The 12,247-nt window shown below is 32.1% G+C and overlaps 1 protein-coding gene across 1 annotated transcript; it reads left to right on the plus strand.

Moving 5' to 3' along the window:
- Positions 1-286: 286 nt before the first annotated feature.
- Positions 287-1,216, plus strand: LOC141546036 (olfactory receptor 4C12-like). Its single transcript, XM_074273516.1, has one exon. The coding sequence runs from the start codon at positions 287-289 to the stop codon at positions 1,214-1,216; it is 930 nt and encodes a 309-aa protein (XP_074129617.1).
- The last annotated feature ends 11,031 nt before the right edge of the window (positions 1,217-12,247 follow it).

Here is a 12,247-nt window from a genome sequence, read left to right on the forward strand (position 1 = left end):
AAAAAGCCCCTTCTATCCTTAAACTTTACAGTTTAAGATAAATGTTCTCCAGAGGATTCTCATCACAAAGGGAACTGACTATTGTCTTTAAAATTAAAAACTGGAAGATGCATTGGGAAGGTGTAAAATCCCAAAAACTTGAGAAACTTAAAAAAATAACAATCCAAAAACAATTGGGCTTTTGTTCTGATTTGCTTACAGTTATATATTGAATTATTTTAATTACTGCTTATTTTCTTTGCAGATAAAGCCAATTCTTATGATTCTGTTCTTTTATTTCACATAGATGGAAAAAGGAAGGAATGTGACTGAATTCATCTTATTAGGACTTACACAGAATTTGAAGATGCAGAAAGTAATATTTGTCTTGTTTCTGATCTTATACATAGCAACACTGACAGGCAATGTCCTCATTATGGTGACAATCATCAACAGTCAGACTCTAAACTCCCCTATGTATTTCTTCCTGGCACACTTATCTTTTATAGATACAGTCTTTTCATCTTCTTCAGCACCTAAACTTATTGTGGACTCCCTAAAAGAGAAGAAAACAATCTCCTTCAATTGGTGCATGACCCAAGTCTATGCAGAACATGCCTTTGGGGCTGCTGAGATCATCTTGCTCACAGTGATGGCCTATGATAGGTATGTTGCCATCTGTAAACCACTCCACTATACTACAATCATGAGCAGGAAATTGTGTGGTCTGCTTGTGGGGGTAGCTTGGACAGGGGGCTTTCTCCATGCAACGATCCAGATTCTTTTCACAATCTGGCTGCCCTTCTGTGGACCCAACATTATAGATCACTTCATGTGTGACTTGTACCCTTTGCTCGAACTTGTCTGCAGGGATACCCATACCCTTGGTCTATTTGTGGCAGCTAATAGTGGCTTCAACTGTCTGTTAAACTTCTTCCTGTTGATGATCTCTTATGCTGTCATTCTGCGCTCCCTGAAGAACCATAGTGTGGAAGGCAGACGTAAAGCCCTCTCCACCTGTATCTCTCATATCACTGTGGTTATCTTATTTTTTTTGCCTTGCATATTTGTGTACCTGAGGCCAGTGATGACCCTTCCCATAGATAAAGCTGTGGCTATCTTTTATAGTATGGTGGCTCCTGTATTAAACCCTTTAATCTACACACTAAGAAACACAGAGGTGAAAAATGCTATGAGGAAGCTCTGGACTCAGAAAGTGAATTTAGGCAATAAGTAAATAGATCTTTAAGATAACATCCTCATTAATAATCATATATGAGAACTGAGAGCAAAGTGTTAAATAGGACTGGTCCAAGGGTCATTGTGCCAGGGCCATGAGATTGAAAAGTCATTGACAGTACTTAATACAAGTCATAAACTGGTGAGATCAGCAACTGATCACCCAGAAAAAAAAAAAGTAGATTCTTATATGGAATCATTTTTTATCTCTTTATTTTTCCAAAATTCTAAGATGATCATTTCCACAGTCAATTCAAGATTTCTTTTGTCCCCTGCTCCCTTACCCAGCAGACTCTTTTTCAGAATCCTCAAGATATTCCAAGGTCCCTTCTGATCAAAGCAAATATTCCTCTATCTCCCCTATGCATGGACACTGCTCCCATGATCTAATTAAGAAAGATTAATTGCATTTTAACAAGCAGATCTGAAGGCATTTGCTACATCTTATCCTAGAAGCTTTAGTTTAGAAAAGTTTCATCCTGTAGTTGATATTTACATATGTGATTTATGAATTTCCGTCATTTTAAATTCCTTATTTCTATGATGGTCAAGAGGGAAAGAGAATGTGATAGATTAAATAATGAAAGAAATTCACCTTAACTTCTTTTACCATCTGTTTTTTGCCAAATATATTACATTTAAAATTTTATGCACTATAATTTTCAAGAATTTTATTATTTACAAAGCCTGCTTGAATTTCTTATGTCATTTGTTCAACATATCAGAAAATTATGTAAATCTAAAGTTGAATTACTTATCTAGTTTTATTCTATACAGAGCTAAAGGGGAAGAAGGAAAATATCCTTTCCCAGAGGCTGAAGAACATGCTTTTAGAGAGCCCAACCTCCTTATTTGATATTATGTTTTGTTTTTAATCAGTGAAGTAATGAGAAATTTAGTGACTTCTAAAGATCACATATGCAATATGATATGAGATGGAATATGAGATATCAGAGGCGGATTCTGAGGTTTTCTTCACTACAGGTGCAGTAAAGTCATTCACTACATGTAACAATCTTTAAATGGGTTGCTTACAGTTGTATCACTAGAAGTGCTAGAAAAAGAAACAATATTCCTGACCTTTGACACTGAAATTATTATTATACCATCATTGCTAGCTTCTAATATTATGAGTTTTATTACCAAAATATAGCACAATTTGGATTTGAAAGTCAGTTAGATATAAATGTATGAACTGAAAATAAATACTGCCTTGCAAATTTCAGAACAATTGGAGATTGTTTCTTTTAAGTACTTTGCAGGAAGTGTGGGGATTATTAAGAACAAGTCTCTAAAATTTATCACTTTTGTCACCACATTGAATCTCCTATTTTGCAAGTACCTCAGAAAATACTAATATCTAACCAGTACTTGACCAGTAAAAAAAATCCTTCCAAAAATCTCCCAAAACTTAAATAAGTGATCAACCAATCTTTCTCAAATCATTTCTAGGTTATCTAAGTTTAGTAGCCTATTCAGGTTACCCATTACCCTTCTGAATATCATTCTGGTAGTTAATTTTTCCTGCCATTGAACTAAAATTTGTAAGTTATTGTAATTCATCCAATTTGTGCTCTTTCTGTATATATAGAATGATTCAAATTTCTAAACAACATTACTGGAAAAGTAAAAATTTTTTCCCTTATTGATGGTATTATTACTGTCTGACTCTTCCTGATCCCATTTGAGGTTTTCCCTTTTTAATATAAAAATTTTTTTATTTTTCCAAAATACACACAAAAATAGATTTTAACCTCCCTCTCTGCAGAACATTGTTTTCCAAATTTTTCTCCCTCCCTCCCCAATATTCCCTTCCCCTAGATAGTAGTTAAGTTTAAACATGTGCAATTGTTCTAAACATATTTCCACATTATTATGATGCACAAGTAAAACTACTTTTTAAAGTAATTTAAACAACAACAACAAAAGTGAAAATGCTATGTTTTCATCTACATTCAATCCCCAGAGTCCTTTTTTGGGGGGCAGATAATTCTATTCATGATAAGACTATTGTAACTGGACTGAATCACCTTGCTGTTGAAAAGAGAGCCATGTTCATCACATATGATCAGTGTATAGTTTTGTTGTTGTATACAATGTGCTCTTGGTTCTACTCACTACACTTAGCATCAGTCTCTTCAAATCTTTCTGAAATTATCCTGCTGATTGTTTCTTACAGAACAATAATATTCCATTACATTCATATGTCATGACTTATTCAGCCATTCTCCACTGATGGGCATCCACTCAGTTTCCAATTCCCTGCCACTATAAAAAAGGGGTGCTACAAACATTTTTGCACATGTGGTTTCTTTTCCATTTTTTAAAATCTCTTTGGGATACAGGCCCAGGAAAGATACTGTTGTTGGAACAAATAAGGGCATGCACAGTTTGATAGCTCTTAAGGCTCTCCAAAATGCTTTGGTCAGTTCACAACTCTACCAACAATGTATTAATGTCCCAGTTTTCCCACATTCCCCTCCAACAGTCATCATTATCTAAGAAAAGTAATTTCTTTAGATAATAGTCACTGTCTTCTTTTTCCTTCATGTCTCCTTTCTGAAAGTTCCATACTCCCAGAAATTTCAACCTATCCCGGTTTGGTGATGTATGTTCACAATTATGCAATGTATTATAATCAAATATGAAAAAAAAACAAAACAATTTTATGATGTTTTTTCCATTAATCATGAGTAAAAAGAATATACTTATCTGTATCTTCCTCACTTCATTCCATCTAAATAACTAATTTTTTTAATTTCTTAAAGGATTTATTTTTTGTTCAAAGTGGGCAATATTTAAACGATTATGGAACCACTTATAGTTTTCTATAGAATTATTGTAATATGCAAAGTGGTACTAAAATTTGAGAAATAATAAGAAAATAAAAAGTATGATAAAGAATGATATGATAAATCAATGTTAAATTCTGAGTTGTATCAGGAACTTGAAGTAGAGAGGGATTTAGCAAAATTTCATGGAAATAGGAATTAATTACCACTTATAACTAAAAGATATGTGTTATTCCCATAAACGAAGAGTTATGGACAACCCAAAGAATAATTAAATGTTTTCTGAGAAATGAAAATGAAAATACAAAGGTGCCATTTGAAGAGAAATAATTTCATCAAGGTCAGAGGAATAAGTAATTAAGAAATAGCTAGTTAATGCCTGCCTTCTAAATGTGACTGAATCAACTATTTTTCCAACTTGTGAAGACAGTGAGAGAGGGTCTGATATTGACATATAGTCAATATCAGAGTATGACAAAGAGGCTTCAACAGCCTTTCAAACTGAGAAAACAACTTCCCACTTTTGGTGATTGTCAAAGACGTAAAAGTTATATTACAGAGAAAATAGACTAAAGATTGCTAATATTTAGTTTAAATAATAAAATCTTCAATAAAAATATATCCATTGGGTCCATCCTGGCCATGAACTAAAGGAAAAGTTCGTGTGTGTGTGTGTGTGTGTGTGTGTGTGTGTGTGTGTGTGTATACATATATTTATATAAGAAATTATTAGGTTGTTAAAAATCATTTCAGAATGCATAAAAAAGAAGAGATTGTATATAATTGCCTGTACCTTAAATTTCAGTGCTGCATTTTTTCTGAGATAAGTAATCATGTGACTATGATAAATCTAGAGCCCATATGAAAATTTGCAGATCAGAGGACCCCTAGAATGTGAAAGGGCCAACCCAAGGTAGAAATGGAGAAGGCCAAAAATCCCATATCCTAACATGGTAGGAGTAGGTTCCTGAGCAGTTATTACAGCCTTTTGACATAAGGAAACATTCTTCAATAAGTAAACAAGCAAATAAATGAATTAAAAGATTAATTCAATATATTAATGACTTGGTAAATCAAATAAAAATAAGTGGGTAAATAAATAAGAAGGTTTTTGAAACTGAAATGAGATATAGTAGGAAAGTATTTATCACAGTGCCCAGTATATAATAAGTTCTAGGTAAACATTATTATAATTATTATAAAAAAACAACCTAAAATAAAGCCTAGATAACCTAACTGCATAATGTGAATCCAAAATTTACAACAGCAACAGTAATAAAAGCAAGAGTTCTATTCACACTATCAGATACAGCAAAAATATTAGTTGAAAAGACAGACTAAAAAATTTGCTCAAATCAGGTATATGAAGCCATTACAAAAATTTAACTTATTTGCTTTAAATACCTGGTATTAAAATTCATAAAGAAAAAAATCAACTAGAATAAAGAATAGATAATTATATAAAAATGACATGATATATCAGTGTTCCTCTTTCTGTTTTGGATAAGTCTAAATGAATGCTAAAAAAAAGGGAAAACAAATTGAAAAAATGGAGAAAACAGTTTCTTTTCCTTCTAAAGAAAATATATACATTTTTCAGTTCAACATGAAATCTTTTATGAAAAATAATTTTATTTTAGAACAGATATCGTAAGCAAATTCTTTGCATATAACACAATTGAAATAGGAATCAAAATTCATTTTTTCAAAAAAAGAAAACTCAGTTGGGACTTATCAACTGAATCATAAATAATGTGTAGGCCAAAGGAAAAGAAAATCTTTAAAATAGTATGTTAAAATGGTATTAATGCCATAATTTTTCATTAACAAATTTATGGTATGTAACTAAATTTAAACTCAGAAGAGGGAAAACTTATCCCTAGAAATATATACCTAACCAAAATAGAATAAGAATAGTGATATTTTATAAATTATACATATATGTATAATATTCATTAATCATATAATGTTAAATATATGTGTATATTATATATGATATATTGTTAATCATATGTGCATATACATATACATGTGCACATATACTCACATACACATCTATAAAAAGATGCATTACCTCATATTAGAATGGAAATATGTAAAAAGAGAGATTAATAAAAGTGAAAGTTCATAATAAATTGAACTAATGAGCAAAACTAGGAACTGAACATGTAAAAAATAAAAGGTAATCAATGACTTGATTTAATTTTAAAAAAAAGAAAATATATCACTATCAAAAATGAAATTTGAATATACCATGGAAGATGATGAAATCAAACAATTATTAGGAGTTATTTTGACCAGTGATATGCCAGTAAAATTGATAATTTAAGGGAAATAGATGAATACTTACCAAAAATTATGAACTAACCAGGTAAACAGAAGAAAAAACATACATAACATTATTTTAAAAAGAAAAAGAAAGAAAGAAAGAAAGAAAGAAAGAAACAAGCCATAAATGAACTCCCTAAAGAATAATTTCTATGATTGGATGAATTCACAAGTTAATCCTGCCAAATATTTAAGAAGCCATCAATCCTAATAACCCATTAACCATTAAAAAAAAAAAAAAAAACAGATAAAAAAGTTCAGCCAAATTCTTTTTATGGTACAAATGATGAGAACTAGATAAGGAGTACCTAAATGAAATTATGTTTAATTGAGGTCTAGTGGCAGGTTCAGGGTACAGGGAGTCAAATAGAGCTCCCCTGCAACTCCTTTGGATTCAGCACAAGGATACAGAGTTAAATGAGGTCTAGTAGCAGTGCAAGAGTCCTCTGTAAAGGAATTTAGAGACCCAAAAACCTAGATTGATAAAAGAGATTTATTATGGGATTTAGAAGTAAGGTTAACAGGTAGTAAAACACCAGAGCCTAGGGTTGGCAGAAATCCTTGACATGACATAAGGATAGCGTGTTTGGGATCTCTGCAAATAGTGGATGCAGTTTAGCTCTTTTAATAGGGGGGCTTTGGACCACCTAAAGGTGCCTGTGGGTAGAGTCCCAGGTTGGCTTCCTGCTTGCTCTTCAGCCAGGGATAGAATTTGAATAGAATTCAATGGGTTTTTAGATAAGGAGAAAACTCTTTGTGCTTGGGGTGGGGCAGAGTCCCTGAGGCAGAGTCCAAGGAGGTTTTAATAGTTTTGGGGTTTCCTCATCACAAACACTGATGCTTAAACTAGAAAAAGTAAAAATAAAGAATGGAAATTATAGATAAATTTTTCTAATGAATGCCAAGGCTAAACAAACAAGCAAATAAATGACATGAAATGAAATATTACAAATTACATGTTCAGTAATATCACAATGATCATTTGCCATGATCAGATAAGATTTAAACCAGAATTGAAGGAGTAATTCAATATTATTAAAATTATAAGCATAATTGACCATGTTAGTCACAAATAGAAACACAAAAGACAAAATACCACATGCATTGCTACTAAAACATCAGAAAACATAAGATTTTAATGGATCATCTTATAAAATGATATGCAGTATTTATTTAATACCAAAAGGAAACATAAATATTTGTAATGGAGACAAGCCAAAGGCTTTTTCAATAATGTTAGGGGTGAAGTAACAATATTCATGATCACCAAAACTATTATTAAAAAGTATATTGGAAATGATATCTTTAGTAATAAGGAAAAAGAAGTCCAAGCCGTAAGATTAAGACAGGAGAAAACAAAACAATCACTCTTTATAGATGAAGCAGTATATTTACAGAAGCCTATAGAATCACTAAAGGAAAAAGAAAAAAAACAAAAACAAAAACTTAACAAAAGAATGAAAATCCACCAGGTGGAGAAAGATAAATTCTATTTAAAATCATTGGAATTAATAATTTTTTTTTAAAATCTTGTCAATCTACTTGCTAAGACAAAGCCAGGGGTCCTATGATACAATAACAAAGCACTAAGAGAAAACAATTGTCATTGTTCATGAGTAACAAGAGCCAATAACAATGAAAATTCTGCCTAAGAGAAATCATTCAACCATAATTGTCTCCTTAAGCTATTAGTACCAGTGCTGACTCTTTGAGATCTCATTTGAGGTTTTCCTGCCAAAAATACTGGAATGTATCATAATTTTTTTTTCAGCTCATTTTTCTGATGAAGAAACTTTGACATCACATTGAATTAAGTGATTTGCCCATGATATACAGTTAGTAAGAGTCTGAGGCTAGATCTGAAATCAAGTTCCCTTGAGTCCAGGGACATTGCTCTGCTGTATTACATTGTTTTATATTTTTAATTTTTGACCTCAATGTTCATTGGAGACAATGTCAACAACCATGATGTTAAAAGATGCTCCTCCTTTTGAAAGGAAGTTATAGCAAATTTGGATAGCATCCTAAAAAGTAGGGTTTCATAAAATTATAATTTTTCCAAGAAACAATTCATGGCTGTGAGAATTGATTTATGAGGAAAGCTAAGAATTTAGAAGTCACACTTTCTAATTGTGGAGCTACAGAAAACTTTTGACAGTCCCTTAGACAACAAGGAGGTTCAATCAGCCAATATTTAAAGATTAATTCAGACTATTCATGCCAAGGTCAAATACTAAAGCTAAAGCTGAAATACTTTGGCCACCTAATGAGACGAGGCTCATTGGAAAGGACCTGATGTGGAGAGAAATGGAAAGTAAAAGGGGATGGCAGAGATCCAGATGCAAAGATAGTATCATGGAAATATGGGAAAAAAAGACTTGGATAGTCTTTGAAAAAAAGTGAAAGATACAAGGGCCAGGTGTGCTATGGTCTATGTGGTCATGATGAGTAAATATGATTACATGACTGAACAAACACTGACAATATTGGAAGAAGGTATACTTGTCTGAGAATCTGCAGATTTTCTTTGAAAACTAAGTCAATAAGAAATTGAGTAATAAATTTGTGGAATGAATCAAGTTTACACTCCACTGTAGTAAATGACAATAACAGTCTAGTGTTTGATACACTCAAAGATCCAATATTTGGGGGTAAGTAATTATTTCATAAAAACTGCTAGGAGAACTGAAAAGCAGATTGGAAGAAACTAGCTATATACTTGCTGGAACTCTGTCTTCCCAGAAATCAGCCGGAGTCAGGATCACCAAAAATCTTTATTCTTGGTCTTTTGAGGTCCCTGTCAGGGGATTAAATCTAGCAATCTCCATACCACCTTCTTCTCTGCCCACCAGCAGGAGAATGAATCAATCTCCTCCTCCTGCTCCACCCACACATGTCACTTCCCCTTCTTTGTCCCACCAATTGAGCCAGCACAGAATAGTTGGGGAGGGTCATCTTTCAAACATGTTATTAGAGAATTGTCCAATTGTCAATTAGTCTCACGTGCTCCATTATCCAAGTACATTTGCTCAGTTCTAGCCCTTTACATATACTAAAAGTTCATATCATATACTTAGATAAGGACAAAGAATATATTACTTAGACATAACTGATGAAATCATAAACAAATTAGGGATGTGGGAATATTTTGTTTGCCATATATATGGAAAAGAAAAAAATATATATATATGACAAAACCAGAAAGAAAGAACAATAGGGTATATGCAGTGGATAACTCAAATATCATTAAATTTAAAAAAAAAATGAATGCAGCCAAAATTAAAAGAAAACTGAGGGAAATTTTGAAAAAAAGGGAAAAAAAAAACTTTACAAGTTCCTTTGATAAAGGCTTATTTTGCAAATAAATGGGTCCTCCTGTCTTCAGATTCAATGCTCTATTCACACACCTATCTAGATGTTCTTTTACAATGTACAGGGACCCAAGTCAAATTTATATGAACATAAAACTTAATTCAAATGATTAATGGTCAAAAATATAAATAAGCAGTTTTCAGAAGAAAGCAAAACTACTTATAATAATATAAAAATGTTCTAAAGCACTGTTGTTTAGAAAAATGCAAATTAAAGAACTCTGAGGTATCACAAGAAAAATGATCATTGTTTGATGGAATGTGGAAAAACTGAGACACTATTGCACTATTGGTGATGCTGTGATTTAACCCAACCATTTTTGACAGCAATTTGAAGCTGGGATGTAAAATGTTGCATACTCTTTGATAAATCCAGAAATAATCCTTAGGGGTTATAGCCAAAAGATATAGAGAAAGAAAAAAAAATAGATATATGTGTACCAAAATATTTGTAACAGGTTTTTTTGTGACAAGCAATTGGAAATTGAGGGGATATACATCAATTAGAGAATGACTGATTAAGTTGTGGCATGTGATTTTTATGAGATGTTATCTTGCTGTAAAAAGTAACAGGCAAGAAAGATATTTTCAGAAAAAAAAAAAACTTGAGAAAACCTATATGAACTGATGTAGAGTAAAATAAATAGACTCAAGAGAACATTGTATAAGCAACAGCAATAATGTAAAGATGATGAACTGAGAATGGCTTATCTATTGTCAGCAATATAATAACTAAGACAATTCTGGAAGACTTACAAAGAAAAGTGCTATCTATTGTCAGAGAAAGAACTGTATATACTTTCTTTTATTAAATTTGTTGTTTCTCTTTTATGTCTACATTGTCTTTGTAATATGACCAACATAGAGATTTTTACATGATTGTATATGTATAATTTATACCAAATTGCTTGCTCAATGAGAAGAACGATAAAGAGAGGTAATAAAGAGAAAATTTGTAACTCAAACTTTATGAAAAATACAAATATTGAAATTGTTTATTTATATGAAATCATGGAAAAAGTTTTTGAAAAGAAAATAGCCAATACTAATTTTGTATCAATTTTCCTAATCCTGAAATGATATCATGTGAAATCTTTCTAACAGAAGACTCTGCATCCTTGTGTAAACTCAGGAGGATTGGTCTTAATTGAACATTCACTCCATGGCTTTGAAGGTAGAGAATGGAAACCCCAAAGACAGAGGAAAGAGCCAACTAGACATTTTTTCCATAAACAATTCACCAAATCCCACCTCTACCCCTAAGGCAAAGCCCTTCAAAAATCAATAATTAGATCCTCTGAGTAGGAAGTATGAGACATGAGAACAGGTCAGTATTTTTTAATAGCCTCTTTAAATAAGTTGTAAACAAAGAAGAAATCTCTGGTGGACAGGTTATGTAAGAGGTGGAATAGCTTGAGAGAATCTCTTGTACTCATTTCTGCCACAGGCTTTCTCTATTGTCTTATGGTCATAGAACTGAGCCTCTCATTATCCACTCTTTTACTAAAGCTAAATTCAATCTAAATTTTTCTGGGAATATCATTTCAATCCCAGCATTTCTCAAGGAGGTTCAGAGCTTGAATTATTTTGACCAAAAATATTGGTTTTCATGTATCTCTAAAATGTTGCTTTGAGGTATACTACACCTTACCCCTTAAAAGAAGAAGTTTGTTATGAGAAGCTCCATTGTGAACATGGATAATCCATGCATACTTATATAGAACTGAAAATGTTTTATTTCACAGGGATACTCCTGAATGTATCAGAAGCTACCCTCATCCAAATTAACAACAAAATGTAAGTTGTTGTTTTTTTGTTTTGTTTTGTTTTTTTAGCTTAGCATTAAATTAAATTAAAATTTAATTCAAAATGAACTACCATTTGAATACTGTATTTCATGAAATACATTTTTGGTAGTTGCCTAACACTTTTTGTAAAGACATTTACAATAATATATCAGATAATACAGGTAGCTAGAGAAGTAGGTTATGAGCCAGGCTTTTATTTATGAAAACCCAGATTCATAAGTCTTACCTTAACAAAATAGATGGGACATTGGGCAAGTCCCTTAACCCCAAACAAATCTCTTTGATTATAAATTTCAAAGGAGGTGTGAATGTGTATTGGTAAGGGATTTCCTTTGAGAGAGGCTAAATGAATGAATCATAGGTCAAATTTGACAACAATAAATTTCATGAAACACATTTATCTATTCTTTATTCATGAATTATTGACCAGTGCCAGGTATTAGTTTGGGGCTTCTAAAATATCATGCATATATTGCACCATAGTGACAGAAGGTTATCTTAGGTAAATTTTTCACCCACAGAAGAGAAGATTTCCATTAACAGAACTTCTTCCCAATGACTCAGACCTTTTGGATTTTTTAGTAGTATCAAGTTCTCTCTGTCTCTCTGTGATGTGTGTGTGTGTGTGTGTGTGTGTGTGTGTGTGTGTGTGTGTTTTAGTGTTTTTCCCACTATGGTTCAGGAATTTTGGTTATAATAGATGTTGTCAAAGACTTTAATCCTTTGAGAA

Source organism: Sminthopsis crassicaudata, chromosome 6 (genome assembly GCF_048593235.1).
Source record: "Sminthopsis crassicaudata isolate SCR6 chromosome 6, ASM4859323v1, whole genome shotgun sequence".
In the NCBI taxonomy this organism is placed as follows: domain Eukaryota; kingdom Metazoa; phylum Chordata; class Mammalia; order Dasyuromorphia; family Dasyuridae; genus Sminthopsis; species Sminthopsis crassicaudata.